Source organism: Alternaria infectoria, assembly GCF_024043175.1.
Source record: "Alternaria infectoria strain BMP 0036 chromosome Unknown scaffold_12, whole genome shotgun sequence".
Taxonomy (NCBI): Eukaryota; Fungi; Ascomycota; class Dothideomycetes; order Pleosporales; family Pleosporaceae; genus Alternaria; species Alternaria infectoria.
The window spans coordinates 277,783-296,127 of NW_026250701.1; the positions used below are offsets into that span (position 1 = coordinate 277,783).

Here is an 18,345-nt window from a genome sequence, read left to right on the forward strand (position 1 = left end):
CACATGTCATCCTTTAAGAAACTCAGATGACATGGCCGTTATGGTGGGGCTGTCACATCCCCGCCTCCAAACTTCTCCATGCCATCTCGCAGAGTGTCGGCTGAGCTGCAGCTGGCAGGTGCGGGGAACGAGTCGACTGCCCCACATCCATGGATGGTAATCGGCACCGGGACATCGTGGGACCGCCCGGACCGGCACTCGTGCACGTGATGCGCTGAGTAATGATAGCCGTGATAGTGGAGCAAAGGGTCTTGGAGCCGCAACAATGCTTCCTGCAGGGCTGGTGGATCGTGAGGTACCTAGGTACCTAGGTATGACGTAAGGAAGAGCACGCGTCTCCCATGATGATCATAACTCTGGCGCGCGCCTGAGCCCGCCAGTAGACAAGCAACCGTTGCTATAGCGAGTGCGTCTTACGAAGATGGTGACGAAGACATTGCGATACACAAAAGAAGTGTTGGGACGACGTGGCCCACGCTATCGACACCTGGAGGTCGCGAACCTTGTGGAGAGTGGAGATAAGTCGTAGTGGTGGCAGGTGGTGAGATCCTAACAGAATTAGAACGCACCACCCGCGCGCGACGTCATGATCATGGCGTATCGTCGTGTCCGTCACACCCAAACGCCCTAGCATGTGACGATGCGAGCGACACCGAAACATGCGCTCCGACTTCTCTCGCGGCGCATTGTTGTTGGGACCGTGAGATGCGCAGGGACTCCCGGGCTCGCGAAATAAGCTTTACCGGCCTTTCAGAGAATTTGAGCCGCAAGTTTGCGCTCGTTCGCCACCAACGCGGCCACACCCAAGTCCAACACCATGCGACGACCTAGGTAATCTATCCATCGCTATCGTGTTGAACGCATTCCTTTTCAGTGCGCCTCCGCTGCCATGACTCAACCGTGTGATGAACCTAGGCGCTGGTTAATTCTCGATCATCGCCTAGGAGCCATTGCTCCACCCATGCTATCATAGCACTCCAAGCTCATTCCCACGATGCCCCTAGGTTTGCGACGATTGGGCCGACGCGCACTGAGAGGCTTGGACGACCCAGTTATACCCACTGTCTCCTTATCTCGGTTTCCCTCAACCAGAATGTCCCAAGCTTTGGCACCACGATGTCCACTTTTCTTGCTGCGCCGACATCCGTCCTGGGTATGGGTGACTGCAAATCTTGGCTGTAGCGGTGTCCGCGCTTTGTCCACTGTCGTCAGTCCAAGAGCTTCATCAAACATTGTGCAATCCTGCTGCCATCATGTTGCTTCAAAGTCGTCGTACGCCGCCTCCTGACGGTTCCCTAAAAACTCTGCACGCGGCGAATGCAGGCGCCTTTATACTCTGATATCTTCGGCACGCTTGCGGCTCTTTTGCATCGGCCTTCGCGGGTTCCCTAAAATATATTTAACGCCGGTGCAGCCACAACCGCTGCAGCGATCAAGGTTCTGGAAGTTTGGGCTACGATTTCTGGTGCCTGTCGCGATTTTGGCGCTCCCGACGTTCCACGTCCCCTGCACTTTCCGCTCCACCCTCACGCTGTCGAGCTGACGAACCCGACACCGAACCTTCTGGCCGCTGTGTTTCGACTAGGAAAATTGGGTCGGCACGCCACTACAGAGTTTGAGAACCCTTACAGACCCGTTCGGGACTACGCGACACACACCATTGCACTAGAGGCTCTTATCAATCCCACGCAACATTAGGAGTACTCGCCTTCCATCGCGATCCCAGCCTTTGACTCAAATCAACACTTCATTCGTACCTGATTTCCTGTCATTACGATATTATTATTCGATTTCTAGGCATCATCCACACACAGGCCACAACAACCAGTCATACCCTGTTTGTACCTTGGAACTCACGATACTCGATAGATCCACCTGCAGGCGCATGAACGGGACCGGATATCAACTCGCCTATTGAGTACCGCCGCCTGATTAGCGCACAGTCAGCACTCACCACGCGAACGTTGTATGCACCGAGTCGCGGAATCCGGCGCATTGGTCATTATTGCGAGCGCACTGGCTACTCCTGAAGCGCCCAACTAGCCCACGATAGTGCCCAAACAACACAATATCATCATGAATCCCTCTCAAGACGCCGGTCCCTCTCGTCAGGCCACTTTCGAACTCGAGGACCAGATGTCTACCACTCCCGGCAGGAAACGTGTTGGTTGGCAAGCAGAACACCCCGCTGTACGAGCAACACAGTCACCTGAGGACACTGGCTCTGCCGGGCAAAACACCCCTCTCGTGCGGAATGATGTATCACATGATGATCTCCAGAAGATCCGTGCCTCGCTACGCTTAGCTCTTGGAAACGAACATCTACCAGAAGAGGTTATCCAGGAACCTATCACTGCTCCAAAAGATGTACAGAAACCCCGACCAGCCATTCGGAAGCCAGGCCCTCGGACTCCGCCCCCGGAGTTCTACCTCAACGACCAACCAAATCCATTCGACGACCAGAATGCGGCAGCGACGCCTTCAGTGCACCAAGAGCTCAAGGAGAGATCTGGACTCGCTGCTCAACGACGTGCGGCAAGATTGTCGAAGTCAGTGGGCACTTACTCTGCTCCAGTATCCCGGCGAAACTCCAAGGAGCTGGCTTCTCCACCAGTCGAACTCCAGAACCTGTCCAAGCAATACGAATCAGTCGGCGAAACTACTGATGACGATGACGAAGACCCGCAGTTCATGAAGCGTGCATCTATGCTCCTTCGTCAGCACACCATACGCGCTGCTAATGGACAGCCCGCATTGAGCGCCGAGGATCTTTACCATACCGAAGCTCCATTACGGTCAGGCCAGGTGACACCGGATGCTATGGAGGTTGAGGACGAACACGTCGTTCGTCCTACCAAGTACCGGACAGGAGTATTGGGTACCCTAATGAAGATGTCTAGTAACGCGGCACCACCTTCGTCATCTTCGTCATCACGCAAACCCATCCATCACCGAACCCTCAGCACCGGCACTTTCAGCGGAGCTTCGACTGCTGCGAACTCTCCCAACCCCTCACCACCCGCTTCCGGATATTCCACCCCACGTGGAGGACGTCCCTGGTTCAGGAGTCACTCCAACAACCAGTCCGCAACTTCCATCTCGCACTTGGTCGGATCGTCGGCGCACAGCTTTGCGGCGCCTGCACAACAAGAATTAGGTCAGGAGTATGATCAGCAATACAAGAAGACCGCGGCGCGCCCTGGCATGGGCAAGCGATCCAAGTCAGACGAGTCCATACTCCCATTCAAGAAGAACAAGAGGAAGGAAGAGGAGATCAAGATCAAGATTCATCTCGCTGGTACACTCGCGCGTCAGAACTATCTCCGCAAGCTGTGCAAAGCGCTCATGATGTACGGAGCCCCCACTCATCGACTGGAGGAGTACCTGAACATGTCGGCTCGTGTCTTGGAGATCGAAGCACAGTTCCTATACATGCCAGGTTGCATGATCGTCGCGTTCGATGACTCCTCAGTTCACACCAGTGAGGTCAAGCTCGTTCGAACTAGTCAAGGTGTCGATCTCGGTAAACTGCACGACGTCCATGAGATCTACAAGGACGTGGTACACGACAGGATTGGCGTCGAAGAAGCCACACCTCGACTTGACGCTATCATGGGGCGCAAAGACAAGTTCAACAAATGGCTTCGCGTACCGATGTACGGTTTGGCATCCGCGACTGTAGGGCCCTTCGCGTTCCAGGCTCGGTTTGTCGACTTACCCTTCTGCTTCCTCTTGGGTTGCCTCATCGGATGGCTCCAACTCGTCGTTGCACCCGGAAACGACCTTATCAGCAACGTCTTCGAGATTGGAGCATCGGTTATCACCAGCTTTGCGGCGCGCGCCCTTGGGTCCATCCGACATGACGGGAAAGAGATCTTCTGCTTCAGTGCCATGGCTCAGTCTAGTATTGCCCTCATCCTACCCGGTTTCATGGTGCTTTGCGCATCGCTGGAGCTCCAAAGCAAGCACATCGTCGCTGGATCTGTGCGCATGGTCTACGCTATCATCTACTCCCTCTTCCTTGGTTTCGGTATCACCATCGGCACCGTACTATATGGCATGATGGACCACAATGCCACCTCGCGCACCACATGCCACGAACCCATGTCGACCACCTTCTATTATCTCTTTGTTCCTGGATTCGCCATCTGCCTGCAAATCGTCAATCAAGCCAAGTACAAGCAGATGCCCTCCATGACTGTCATCGCTTTCATCGGCTGGGTTGTCAACTTCCACAGCTCAAAGTACTTCAAGAGCAACGCGCAGGTCAGCAACACGCTCGGAGCACTGGCTATCGGTATCGCCGCCAACGCCCATGCTCGCTTCGGTCGTCACATCGAGAACTGGGGTCATGACACCTGGGAGAACAAGCTGCGACCCCACTTCGTGAAGGTGCGCAAGATGTGGCAGAAGAAGAACCACGGTCCGCTCACGCTCCGTACTCAAAAGGTCGAGCGATCGGCTTATGACCCAACCCACACCAGCAGCGGCCACACATCACGAGCTAGCTCAGTCAGCGACTTCACACCACACACACGCAAGATCGGCTATGGTCTTGCCGCAGCCGCCATGTTGCCAGCTATCTTCGTCCAAGTCCCATCTGGACTCAGTGTCCAAGGCTCTCTCGTGTCGGGTCTGACCTCGGCCGACCAGATCGTGCGCAACCAGACTGGCAACGCTACGACAATCAGCAGTGCCGACATTGGCGGTAGCACAAGCATCAACTCCATCGCTCTAGATGTCGGTTTCTCTGTCATCCAGATCGCTATTGGTATCACAGTAGGCTTGTTCCTTGCTGCGCTTATCGTTTACCCGTTGGGCAAGAGAAGGTCGGGGCTGTTCAGCTTCTAGGAGAGGCTGCTCATATCACCGGCCCTCTCGCACCCATCGCTGATCACCTTTTTCTTCTTCCAACATATTATCCGCCTCACTTCCCTCAGCACATCAAAACGCATTTCTTTTGTTGCCGTGTTTTACAAGCAAGCGAGTCTAGCATTTGCAGGAGTTGGGGTTGCTATTTTTACATATATAGATGCAGCTTCTGCGAAGCTACGAATAAGATTAGATACACGATTCTCGTATAATGTATTACTATCCTCGCCGCTCGTGGGCTGGGCCCTCCAAACAGTGCCGCTCTTCCCGGGTATGATGATGTCACCAGGGTGCGCTACCATATGTGGAATAGCGCTGCTTGGCACCCGTGCCTCAGATCGTCATCGCTGACCGCTCCAATGCTTTGGTCTTTGCGTAGCAAGATAGATCCATTACTTGTGGGATATCAGCGCACACCTCTACCCAACATGCCTAGGTATCTTCAGATTCGATTCCTGTCATGCCGCAATGAAGCGTGAGTGTTGGGGTGCCGAGGCGCATTGCTACCCCGCATGCTTGCATTTCCAGAGCTATTGACATCCAGTAACATGCCAACCACGTATCCACACGGCGCCTTAACGTGCACTTTGCGGCACGCCGTGGCTGAACGCACGCCTGAAACCTGGTTCATGACACGTAACGCCGAAGCCAAACATGCGGACATCGGTGTCGGTGGTTGGTAGCTCCAGATTACAAAGCTCGCGGGTTACACGTCCGACCTCATGCGCAACGACTCCATACTAAAGTATCGTGAACATATACATCTTCATCACGAGCAACTCACCTCATAGCTTTTTCAACTCACTCCGCGGCCACTCAATATGACAGTAACACAAATAATCCACTTCCGCGCACCCTCCGCCTCGGAAGCCGACGCAGCAGCCCACGCCGCCGTCAAAGCCCTCAAAGGCGCCAAAGCCCCCGAAAACTACGTCCTAGGAACCCAAACCCAGGACAAGCGCAACTTACAACTGACATCGGAATGGCACGACCCCAAAGCCGAGTCCTCGGCGGAAGCAAACACGTACCGCGAGACCGTCATCAAGACCCTCGGAAACCCGGACAAGATGTTCCACGTCACTTTCCAAGACGGCCAATCCGCCTTCGACAACGGCGGCCCAATGTCCTCTCCCCTAGTCGAATTCGTGCAAATATACTTCCCTGCCAGCAAGATCAACGAGTCGTTCAGGAATAAGATTGAGAAGGATTTCAACAAGTTCAACGACATGTGTGCGAAAGCTTTGAAAGGGAGTGGAGGTTTGACGTATGGATGGGTGATGGAGGAGCTGGAACACAAGGATGTGAAAAAGGAGAAGGCGAAGTGCTTTTTTGTGGCGAGGGGGTGGGAGGGCATGCAGTATTTTGAGGAGGCGGTTAAGAGCGAGGAGTACAAAGAGGCGATTGGGATTCTGTTGGGTTGGGAGGCGCCGTGGGAGTTGTGGCATGTGAAGAGGGAGTATTAGGTGGGGAGAGGTCTGTGGGCTAAGACGGGGCGGGGCGTGACGCGCTGGTATGAGCCGAATATATCCCGCGACCCCAAGTCGCAATTCCCGTCACCATCATGTGATGCGGATGTCGTCTGTGGGTCATGGTATGGGTTATCGCAGTACCATGTGGTCGCGATGCATGTCCTGCGAACACAGCCCTTTTACGTGAAAATTTGGTGTCATTAGAAGTACAGTCACTGTGGTTGGTCGGCGCACCACCCGCATCCGCTTTTGAGCTAGATGTCTACGTCCAGTCGGAGACTATCCATTTGTCATCTTACAACAGTGTGTATGCAGCAAAGCAGAACAATTTGTGTCACATCACATCAAAAGTTCTTGGAGCCAGACGTGTACACTGCCTTGGAAAGTCTCTACTCCCCATGATGTAATGGTATGTGTGCAGCAAGACATGACGCATATTTTGGTTACCTCCAGTGCCGATGCGACGTATCTGGGATGGCTTGATTGGATCGTTACTCGCTCTGCGTCAGCGCAGTACCACCGGGGAAGTGGATAGAATGGACTTTACCAAGGTATCGCATCGGCGCTCAGGTCCGAGTTACAGGTGCAGCAAGACATGACACATACTTTAGCTATTCCCCGTGCGTTCGGATGTGAGTCAGAGGTGGGAATCGTATATAATGGCTGCATCCCAGGCTTTTCTACTTAGACATCTTCATCATCAGACAGTATCGAAGACCTTGACGCTAGTACCAAAACACATCCGCGAACTACAAGTATCTACATTCGCTCGACTAAGACGCAAGAACACAACTACAAAGTGCTACTGTACTTCCATATCTACATAACCAACATCATGGCCAACATCAAAGATCTGCAAATGCAGTGCAAGATTACTGAGCTGCGAAGCGCTGAGTTGCACGAAAAGTCGCATCGAGAAAAGATGTTTTGGACTACCCTAGACAAACGCTTCGGCACTAGCAAGCCAGAAGTCATCAAGGAAGAGACTAGTAAAGCAGAGATTCCGCAAATCAGGCAGCGCGAACAAGACACAAGCGCAATGCCGCACGAGTCTTCAAGCATCGCCTACATTGGCATGAGCATGGAGCTGAGCGACATGCTTCCAACGGAGCTTCGCGACGCGATATACGGTGAAATCATGCCAAGTCACGTCATAGTCAGAAAAGCCGAAGCTGGCGGTGTATTTTTCGAAGATCCTGAGGATGGAAAACGCTTTGAGCTCGCTCATCACAGAGGCTTAGGCGATGAGATCTACCCGGAGTTCGTTGCGCGCTTCTATCGCACGACGCAATTTACATTTGAACTTCCGAGTGAAGAAGAGAACATAGCCCTGTTTCTCGCTTCAGACACGTCTGGATTACAGCTCGATCTAAACAAGCTAGTCTCAAAGATCTCGCTTGACATCAACGAGCGCCACTTCAAAAAGATGGAGGAGGCAGGGTATGAATTCGGCTTCGACACCCCGTATACAAGAGCTTCGCCGCCAATCACCGAGCTTTTGATGTGCCATAAACCCCCCAAAAAAATGGTTCTCAAGCGGCGCTTTGATTTCCTCACTACTTTGCTGCCGATGAATAGCAAGAGTCGCATCCTCACAGTCGCTGTAGAATACGACGTGAGGCATAGGAACTATCTGCTTAATATCCTGCTGCCAATCCTCCAAAATCTTAAAAGTAAGGGCTGGAGACTACGTCTGAAGCTTGAGGATTACAAGACAGTGTCGGGTCGATGCGCGAGCTTTACTGAGAACACGCTGGACTTTACGACGAAAGGCTGTTTGGAAGGTGTGCAGAAGTGGCTTCATGTTAGTAAGATGGATGCAGTTTGTATGATTGATACTGACATGATCAAATAGATGAATCAATGAATTGGAATCATGTGTACATGCACTCTGGTTAAGGGAGGTAGCGAACACTTCTACGGCTACTTCAATAGGACAATGGAAATCACCCAGACGTCTACATTACCTCCCAGAGTGCGTGAAGCTTCATTTTAACACTGATGTAGACGGCAAAGCATGAGTTCATAGATGGCATTAGAGATGACCCAGACGTCTACATCACCTCCTGGAGTCTGTGAAGCTTCGTTCTCATACTGACGTAGACGGCAAACCATGAATTGATAGAGCACTATATCCATACGGAGCGCATGACCTGGTCAAGCATACTGACCGTCAAAGACTTATACGTCTCCAACGTCCTCAAGAGCCGGTATACGGAACTCCAACGCCTCGCCCCCGAAAACGCCTTGTGGCTTCTGAGCCCAAAAGGCCTGCCTACATTCAAGCAAGTCATCCACGCTCATGCTGTCCCTGCTCATGACCCAAGACCACTTCTCTCGGCTATCCAAAATCGTTACGACTTGTCCCTTCTTGACCAGATCCTGGAAAAACGGCAGCAACTTCTCCATCAGCACCAGCAGCAGAAGACGTCCAATGAGTTCAAAGTCTTCTGTGTTTTCCCACTCATTTTCTGCTTCGTCGCCCCCTTCATATTTGAATGGGCCCTCGTGGGAAGAGTCCCTCCATGCCTCCATGATATGTTTCGGCAGAAGTAAGGACCAAGTCCTCATGCTGGGCCGGACGTCTATAGTAATTCGAACACCTCTCTGTGTGAGGGTCTGTAGCGGCGCGAGCTCGTTCAAGAGAGTATCTCCAGCGACAAGTCGCCATAGAGACGACAGCTCTGGATTTTCCTCAAGTACTGAGTCGTACGCTTCATATTCTAAATCTTCATCCGCAGAGCCTGGGATTGAGTCCAGATATGCTTGGCTTTCTTCCTCAGATTCCGAGTCTTCCGGGCCCATCCATTCCTCGTGGCACATATCTAACGGTATCTTGAGATGTATGTTGCGCACGAATTCTTTTGGGACCAGGTGCTCGTATCCCCTCCAACGGTTCTGGTTGAGGAAGCGCGTAAGATGTACTATGCGGTCGATGGAGAAAACCGTCTCGCGATGGAAGGCCTTCATCTTCTCCTCGGCAAACTCAGGGCTCACGATGTTGGTGTCTAGATACCAGGGCGTTTTGCAATCTTTTCCATTGAACTCTCCGTTCAGAGACTTAGAGGTGTATACTCGTTCCACGACTTCTTGGTTGCTGGATTCGTCTCCCAAAGGCTCTTTGTGTTCGACGTCATAGTCGACTTCAAGTTCCTTGGGGTAGGGTTCGACAAAAGCGTAAACTAGGTCTACAAGTTCTGTGGGCAACTTCTCGGAGATAAGTTCGCAAAAGACCCTCGCTTCGCTATTGTGCTCCAGAACGAAATCCAGCTCTGCTTCAACGCGTGCCAGTCTTTCTTTAGTAGCTTGAGCTGTAGATTGGTGGACTAACAGGCGCTTCTGGTACAAGGCAGCATGCGCAGCATTGTCTGGGTTGTCCGTGTATTCAAGCTTCCGGGCGATGAAGTCTTCGAGTTCCACTTCTTTCGCCTGCTTGGACTGACAATCTTGCCTTAGGGTTGACACAACCTTTTTAAGTGCAAGACAGCGAAGTCGGAAGTGCTCTCGTTCATCCTTGGCACATGATGTCCGTCCAGAGGAATCCGTGAAGCTGTCGACCTTCCAAAGACGGAATACGTCGGCAGTCGTTTTGCTGTATGCCGCAGACATCAGAGTTTGACCGAGTTGATTGAAAGTAATGATTGGTGTGATTGTCGATAAGGGTGAAGTTTGGGAGTTTTTATAATGGGTCACAAGCGTAGTGTTCACCGATCATTGTTGTGAAAGTGGCCAAGCGGCGAGATTGCACGACGCAACTCACTCACTCGTCGTGTGGGAAAGGTGCCTTCTTTTACGCACATTACTGTGAAAGCGTTTGACTCGAATCTTCGTGAAATAGCTTGTTGAAATAGCTGCAAGGACGCGCCGTGAGAATGCCGAGGCAATCAACATCATATCCTTCCGACTCCATGAACGCCAGAAGAGAACCGCCAAAACCTTGTGGTCTAGAGACAGACCCGTAAGAGGAAAGTACAAATACATGTTATACAGTTCGTGATACAATCATCGTATCGTTCAATGCGACAAATTGTTGGAAGAAACCCTCTTAACGCCATCCAGATGCAAGACGAAGGACAAAATGATACAGAAACTGAAGGATATACAGCTAGAAGGGGTCACAATGCACGATCCTCGGACTATGCCGCACATCGCGTACAGCAGGAATTGTTTGCGATCTGGAAGCACGAGTGTGAAGTAGGGTGTCGTGAGGCGAACGAAGCGGCGGCGCATCGTGCGGTATGTCTGCACGAGCATGTGAGCGCATATGACTTGGAGGTGGCGATCTTGGGTGAGCAACTGAGCGCATTGGTGAAAGCTCATATTCATCGGTCTTGGGTTGCCAATTCGGTGGGGCCTCCATGGGTGACGATGGCGAAGGATAGTCTGTCTTGGCACTGCTGAACCAGCCATTGATTGCTGCACCCATGGGGGATGTTAGGTCTTGTATCGAACCGGGTCTGATTCCAGTCCCCTCATATGTGGTCATCAACGGTGGTGTCTGAAGATGCGTTGTGGTACTGAACTTCCGAGGTTGCGCACGGCTGGACGACCGTGTTATGAGTGCCCCTGGACCGGAAGGACTCTTCGTGACTGACGGACCAGGAGACCTTACGCTCGTGGATATCGTTTGTGATCGCATTGCTCGAATTGGTGGCACCCGAGATGGGCCATACTGTGGCTGCGGTGAGACGGAGGAGGAGCTTTGAGCCGGGAATAGCGAAAAACGTTCCGCATATGGTGTAGTCAAAGCCGGTGTTGGGGTGCGACTGGAGTAGCATGAGCTTGAGGAAGTTGGTCTGGGACTGTAGATCTTTGTTGGTGGGCTGGGTGCCTTCCTGGAAGGGATGAATGACTGCGGAAGCAAGGCTTGTGGTGATGCGCACGATGGCGAAAGCACGCCCGAGCTTTCTGTGCGTGGGCTCGCCCAATCTAAGCTTCGTTGCCGCCGAGGATCTCGACATGGGATATATATGTTCAAACCGCGAACGCTAGCCTGCTTGCCGAGCGGCGTCTGCGGCCGAGGAGGCGATAAAGGCGATAAAGGTCTCGGAGCGGGAATATAAGGCGAGAGCTGCGGCACGCGATTGTATGGGACAATGGCATCTGCAGTCGGGTTCCAGAGTTCAAGAGCCTTGGTCTTATTGTGTCGGCGAAACCACAGCGAGGACCTTGAGCGCCCTGTCTCTTCATCGATAAGGTGGAGGCGACTCTTCGTCGAGTGAGTCCTTCGTAAGTCACCATCCATACCTTTAAAGAAGGGCACCATGTATGGAATGCTGGCAGTTGCGATGCTAAGGCATACATGGGCTTGCGATACGATCGCCGGCAACCAGAGTCGGTATTGAGGGTTGCCATGGAGCGTAGCCGGGAATAGCAAAACGAGGCGAACAATTGCCAGAATCAGCACCAGCATGCGCGGCGCAAAGCATGCAATGACTGCGAATTTCCTTGAGAGCCGTACCTGAAGGTATGCTACGAGGTGTATGGAAAGCATAATGATTGCGACTTCGGTGGAAATGTCGAGAATACAATAAACGATCCAAAAGATGCGCTATTCAGGTCAGCTTTCAGATCGTGCTTGGTTAGATCCTATGTTACATACCGAGTTGAAGCATCTCGGGCCTACAATCTGCCAAGGTCGAGGCAGCTGGCACTGAAACGCAATTGCGACAAGCGACGCCGCCGTCCAAACTGACACTACCGCACTGAAAGCTACCACAGCCCGGCGGATGATGCGTTGCGTTACGACGACATTGTAGAATATTACCAAGATTGACAACTTCGCGAAGCCAATGGCTACAATGTAAACAATCTCAGACGAATAGTACCCTTTCATGAGGAAGATGTTTTGCTCGGGGGTCAACGGACCAACAGTGCCGAGACCTTCGAACGACAGGACAAGGGCTATGATTGAAAGACTGATGGCAAAGGACTGCATGCATTAGCAAAGGTCGAGAGATATGTGGTGCAACTTACAAAAGCGACAAATATCAAGAGATCATCGAGCGCCATTCTCCGAAAGACAACAACCTTCATTATCTGCCGTGCTCCGAAAACCATCATCGTGATGATAAGAATGGCCCATGATGCAGCCCTGATGGTATTTGCTCGGTCGACGGGGCTGGCTGATGTACTTCGGGGCGAGAAATATCCACTCGGTAACTTCATATTCGACATAAGAGAAAAAATGGACAACGTCAAGGAAACTGACCCAGAAGGAAACGATAAGGAAATAGTGAAATGGTCAGACCTTCTTACCCCATATCACCCTAAGCATGACGAAAGAGCAGGTCATGAAGCAGAAAGGCTGTAGCTGGTAAGGCGAATTATGGGTGAAGCAGAGCCTTGCGTGTGCTTCGAGTTGTCCAGGGTGCGGGCCAAAAACAGTACACGAGGCGATCGATCCTAGAATATCGCTACAACACTTGCTTGGTACTGCTTACCTTGACGTTCAGTTCGGCAGTTCATCTCAAGCTGCTACACTTTTGTCCTGGGTAAATAGGACCTTGGCGTCTCTGGTTCGTTGTTCAGAGCCCCTCTGCCTCTTCCCTAGGATTAGCGTCCTGCGATGTACTGGTAAGCGCATAGGCGACTCGGTAACGCTGCGTCATGCATCTAATCTTGGGGTGTATAGGCGCTTGCGATGATTTGTAGATGTTGCTGAGGGATGGCGCGGCTGACATGCGCTACGTTCCTTCCGGCGGGTATGCGCGTTGGGGCGCGGGGCCATCCTCCCGCGCCCTCAACGTAGACGCGCATGAACACGGGTGAACGGTACGAAGTGACCAAATCGCGAAACATGTCCCTTGGATGATCATCGCTGGCAGGAAGATGTTTGCCGCGGTCTACGCAGCAGCAGCGGATCGCTGGGGCTCAACGCGGGTGAAATCGTACATGGTTTGCAAGGCTTCTGTGCACTCCATCAACTAGTAGTCATTAGTTTGCCTCGTAGCCTTGTCGCTGTAGCCTTGTCTCTGAAGTAGAATGCCACACCGGACTTCCTCAAACGGTGAAGACGACGGTTCCGGCTATGTAGGCTGAGGTGGGTGCGGTTGTCTTGGGTTCGCGTAACGTGGCGCGTCTTTTCTTAGGTCTTCGTGCAGACCCCGGAAACCCACCCCAAGGCCAAGCGTGCATCCCAGGTACCGACAATGTGACCAGGCGCTTGAAGCTGTCTTATCTTGCAATTCCGGGTTTGAAGTAGATAAGGTGCCTATTCTTGTATTCGGTCCACTACTGAGCAGGTGATGCGCTCGAAACTGAGGGCGATCGAGATTATAGAAAATAACAGTAAGCGGACCGCTCATGTGACAAATACTATAGTGATGTCGATCAAGCACAGAGCGCTTGAAGCGTGCTGATGAATCGATAAGGTAGAAGCTGGGCCAGAAGTCGTTCGCGAAGAGCGTTGTTGTGTTGGGTCGCGGAAGCCGCCAAAACCTTGGAAGGCTGGGAGGGCCGCTCCTCGACCCAGCCTAGCGGATGATGTCAGCACCGCCTTCGCTCTCACCCACTCGTCTGAACGGCAGCTTCATCAACAGTGACAACACCAGGCGATCCCGACGCAGGAGGAGAACCCCGCCAGCACAATGTATGCCCACCCCTTGCATTACTCAGGACCAGAGTGCATTGATAATCCAGAGACGGTCACTGCGCGGATCTTCTACGGCATCCGCCGGCATGCATCTTCGTGCGCGACAGCGTTGATGTACTCAATGCCCCCGACAGGCCTATCGATGCGACAGGGACAAACTCTACCTCGAAGACGGCGCAGCGATTTGGTTTCAGAGGCCAGTGTTTGAGTACCACAATGAGCCACCAGCAACCACGATAGTGCCGCTCTTGAACATCACCATTTCATAAGCGCTTGCCTTCCTTCTGCTTGCGTGGCCTTGAGTTGGCAAGAATGTTTCAACCCACTATCTTTCCAGATCGACCTCCAGGATGAAGCGCACACTGCACTAGTGCCTGAAGATGATCGGTCCGAGCGGCGCCTGCCGGCGATCCGGGCCCTTTTCGTCTAGTCGCCCCTATTTTGGGCCGATGTCTCATACGATGCAAATACTGAAACCAACATCTCTCACTCCGAACAGTTCACTGCCACACACAGGTGGCGGCACTCCTCCATCCGGGACGGCGCCACGTACTGTTCGACCCACTTCAAAAACAAGTGGGAAACAAGCACCACTTCACAAAGCTTGGTTGAGCTTGACAGCATCAATACTCGATGCTTGTTGGCCAAAAGCATGACGAAGCTCGTGGGTCAGACATGTGAAGTCTTGGGCTTGGGCGTCTGAGCGCGCGATCAACACAGCAACACCCAACTAACGTTTGATTGCGCTGGGTATGGGTTCTCATAAGGGCCTATTGAGGATGCTTTCTTTTCTATAAGCCTACCGTGTCGAATTGTGTCCTTCGTTCAATTTCCTAGTACAAGTACCGATAACTTCTAATCTCTAATACTGTCCTTACCGCTGTCTTGGCTCGACATGAATGCCTCAGCAACGATCCGTGCTTCGTACATCCGCCAGGCGCGGATGAGCATGACCCCTCGTCCACATAGCATATCGGAGACCTTATCAATCGATCTTCAACCACGCCCCGCTTCGTCCGAGAAGCTCCAATCCTTCGTTCATGTCGACCACATTGAACACCGCGAGAAATGCCACTCCGAGCGTACTTCACAGCCTACCTTCTTCGATGTCGAACGCAACGCCGATAACAGCCAAGCATACATCGACGACCGCTATCTCGACACCACTTCGGTCATGGAATGGGACAACAACAGCTCCTTCAAAGTGCGGCTAAAATCTATGTTCACCGTCTTTCCTTACCGCGACCCCATCTACCTCGTAGCGATCATCTTCCTCATTGGTTCCATCGACCTCGTCATCAACGCCACCTTCGATCTACTACCTCGCATCAATCCCTCCACCGAGTTCGAAACCGAAGAGACTGTCGCCGTTCCTAGTACGATATTGATCGGATCGATCTTCTTCTTTGTCGCAGGCATCTTCGACACCTTCAGTGCTCTGAATGCGGACCGCGGTACACTTGAAACATCAAAGTTGGAGCCTGAGAAAGTGAGGTACCGGCCAGCGCTGCTTGGCACACCGGAGTTCAAGTGGATACCGTCATGGGAGAAGGTTTGGGAGTTGTCGGCCACCAACTTGGCCTTCCAGGCTGGTCTCATCGTTCTCTTTGGGGGCATCATCTTCATGTTCGCTGGCATCGTCGACTTTCCCGGCATTGTTCCGGAAGAAGACCCTCTCTTTGAATACATCGTTTTCGGGCCCCAGGTTGTACACGGCGCGCTGTTCCTGGTCGCGAACGCTATGTTGGCGTTTTCCGAACAAGAGCGCTGGTACAAGCCCAGGTTCTTCCACTCGGACTGGCAGAGTGCCATACTCAATGCGCTTGGTGGGCTCGGTTTCATGATGGCTGGTTTCTTTCTCTTTCAGGGTGGGGAGAACGAGGAACGGGGCAAGGTACATGCAGCTATAGCGGCAATGGCAGGGAGCTGGGCTTTCTTGGTAGGCAGTGTGATCAGGTGGTATGTTGTTTTGGAGTTCTGGTAGTGCTTACGACGACGGTGTTACTGTGACTTTTGTATCGGGATGTACCTCAACTCGTCTAATTATGACCACATTCATTAGCGTTCTTCTTTCTTGTCACGTCAGTCTAGGAAAGGCTAGACACTCTAGAGCCTACATCCGTGTTAGGTTACCTATTTTGCATGGTTTTGTCTTAGTGTAGTCGGCAACCTGTTTAGTTCTCTTGTATAAGGTCTAGTGTTTAGCGCATATTAGATAGAGATCGCTTATTCATTTATCTACTTTGTAGTCTGTCTACATTATAGAATATTTATTGCCTCTACCTTCTACGTATATATAAACGCTAAGGTTATATTTTAGCTAGTACTTTAGTACTAAAAATTATAAATTAAAACTTATTTATCTTTAATTTTTATTAACTATAATAACTTATACTTAGTTTAATAGTAAGCTTTACTTTATAATACTAATATCTTTCTTTAACTTTTTATACTAATACTTAATACTAATATATTATAGTACTAAGACTATTTATATAATATTTTTATTACTAAATAAAAACTTTATAAATACTACTTTATTTATACTTTTTTTAACTAGTAAGTTTAGCTTATATATAAGTATAAAAATAGCTTTTTTTTTATTACTTAAAATAAAGTACTACTAAAGTAGTATTTATACTATTAATATTAGGTTCTAGCTCTAAAGAGTCTAGGCTAACTTAGCATTAGCTATAAATATTAAACAATAGAGTTAGTTAAATACTAGATATATAATATTAGACTATAATTAGGTGTATTATTCTAAAAAGACTAGAGATAAATCGCTACTAAGCTATAATAGCAATTCTAAGGTATTTATAGCTAATGCTAAGTTAGCCTAGACTCTTTAGAGCTAAAACCTAACATTATTCTCTCTTTTAGAGTAGATTGCCTTTAATCTACTTCTAAGGTTATTTAATAGGCTAGATAAGGCGACTATAGCCTATAATAGGCTATTTTAGCCTATAATAGCCTATTCTAAGCTAGCGTAAGTATATTATATCTATAGAAAGGTAGGAATCTATTATAAAAAGTAGTAGTTCTAGAAAATTACGTATAGACGCGTGTGTAAGGCTACTACCTACGCTAGTAGAGCTAGTGTAGGCCTATACGCTCTAGGTATTTCTAGCTAGTTAGATTTCTCTTTTTTATTTTCTACCTTCTAATTACTCTATAATAGTAAGTATTAGCTCTTTTTACCTATTATTTCTAGAATTCTAAGAAGGTCTAAAGTAACTTATTATAGTCTATTTTAGAGTATAATAGAGTAGTTTAGTCTAAATTAGAGGTTTCTAGCGTAAATTATACTAAATTACTACTAACTAGCTTCTAGTACTCTAACTAAGACTATTAACGCGCACTTTGTACTAATTTGCCCTCTTTCTACTTATATCTACCTCTTACACTCTATATTACTCTATTTTAAGCCTTAATAGCCTCTCTTGCCTTAACTTAACTATAGTTAGTAATAATTAGATTACTATAAGCTACTTCTACGTGCCTAGGCTTCTTAAGATTAGTTATACGCTATATACTAGTTGCCTATAGTTATAGAAGCTTAATAAGCCTTATACGTTTAACTACTATAGCTATACTTTTCTAGTTCTTAAAACTAAGAAAGAGCGCGCTGTCTTTACTAGTATAATTAGAAAAGTTACTAGCGCACTATCTAGAGATGCTGTTACCTAAACTATTCTATATAGCTAGTGTTAGGCTATAAATAAGTAGTGCTTTACTATAAGTACCTATTTTACTCTCTTCTAGCTACTATTACTCTCTATTAGCCTCTATAAAGCTAATATATAGTAAATAGCTCTAGAATAGGTAGTTTTAGTTTATTTTAGCCTATTTTAGGCTCTTTTGCGCTAATACTAACTAATATAGCCTCTAGAGAATTTTATTAACTTAGAAGCTATATTTAAGATTATCTACTAATTATTATCTAACTAGAAGCTTATTAGTAAAAGGCCTATTATTCTACGTTCTTAAGCCTCTAATAATATCTTAACGCCTACTCTACTAGCTATAAAGAACTTTAAGCGTAGTAACTTGCGCTATCTAAAGATAGACTTAGTAGAGAAGTATAAGAGCGTCTGTAATAATATTATTAAGTAAGTTTTAACCTATTTTAGCTTATTTTAGCCTAATCTAGCGTCTTATAAGTCTTTCTATCTTTTCTAGAGTTAGTAGAGCCTTTATAGAATTTAAAAGAGCTAGATTAGTTTATAATAGCCTATTCTAGACTCTTTTAACTAACTTTAGTAGTAACTACTTCTCTAATTAGAAGCACTTGTAATTTTATTCTAGTATACTCTATAGCTATACTACTACTAAATCTAGCGCGTGTTCTAATAATAAGACTAAGGCTAAGGCTATAGTTACTAGCTTTACTAATAGTACTCTCTGCGT

General features: G+C 49.4%; 5 protein-coding genes across 5 annotated transcripts; 4 read left to right on the plus strand and 1 right to left on the minus strand.

Moving 5' to 3' along the window:
• Nucleotides 1-2,076: 2,076 nt before the first annotated feature.
• J4E92_007323 (uncharacterized protein) lies at nt 2,077-4,851 on the plus strand (the record flags this gene model as incomplete). Its single annotated transcript, XM_051498686.1, has 1 exon — nt 2,077-4,851. The coding sequence occupies one exon, from the start codon at nt 2,077-2,079 to the stop codon at nt 4,849-4,851; it is 2,775 nt and encodes a 924-aa protein (XP_051350960.1).
• An 842-nt stretch (nt 4,852-5,693) lies between these two features.
• Nucleotides 5,694-6,335, plus strand: J4E92_007324 (uncharacterized protein; the record flags this gene model as incomplete). The annotated part of the gene is made up of 1 exon (XM_051498687.1): nt 5,694-6,335. One exon carries the CDS (start codon nt 5,694-5,696, stop codon nt 6,333-6,335), a length of 642 nt encoding a protein of 213 aa, XP_051350961.1.
• Nucleotides 6,336-6,739: 404 nt separating this feature from the next.
• J4E92_007325 (uncharacterized protein) lies at nt 6,740-8,196 on the plus strand (the record flags this gene model as incomplete). The annotated part of the gene is made up of 2 exons (XM_051498688.1): nt 6,740-6,744; nt 7,050-8,196. 2 exons carry the CDS (start codon nt 6,740-6,742, stop codon nt 8,194-8,196), a joined length of 1,152 nt encoding a protein of 383 aa, XP_051350962.1.
• Nucleotides 8,197-8,522: 326 nt separating this feature from the next.
• J4E92_007326 (uncharacterized protein) lies at nt 8,523-9,950 on the minus strand (the record flags this gene model as incomplete). The annotated part of the gene is made up of 1 exon (XM_051498689.1): nt 8,523-9,950. One exon carries the CDS (start codon nt 9,948-9,950, stop codon nt 8,523-8,525), a length of 1,428 nt encoding a protein of 475 aa, XP_051350963.1.
• A 4,880-nt stretch (nt 9,951-14,830) lies between these two features.
• On the plus strand, nt 14,831-15,919 carry J4E92_007327 (uncharacterized protein; the record flags this gene model as incomplete). Its single annotated transcript, XM_051498690.1, has 1 exon — nt 14,831-15,919. One exon carries the CDS (start codon nt 14,831-14,833, stop codon nt 15,917-15,919), a length of 1,089 nt encoding a protein of 362 aa, XP_051350964.1.
• Nucleotides 15,920-18,345: the final 2,426 nt, after the last annotated feature.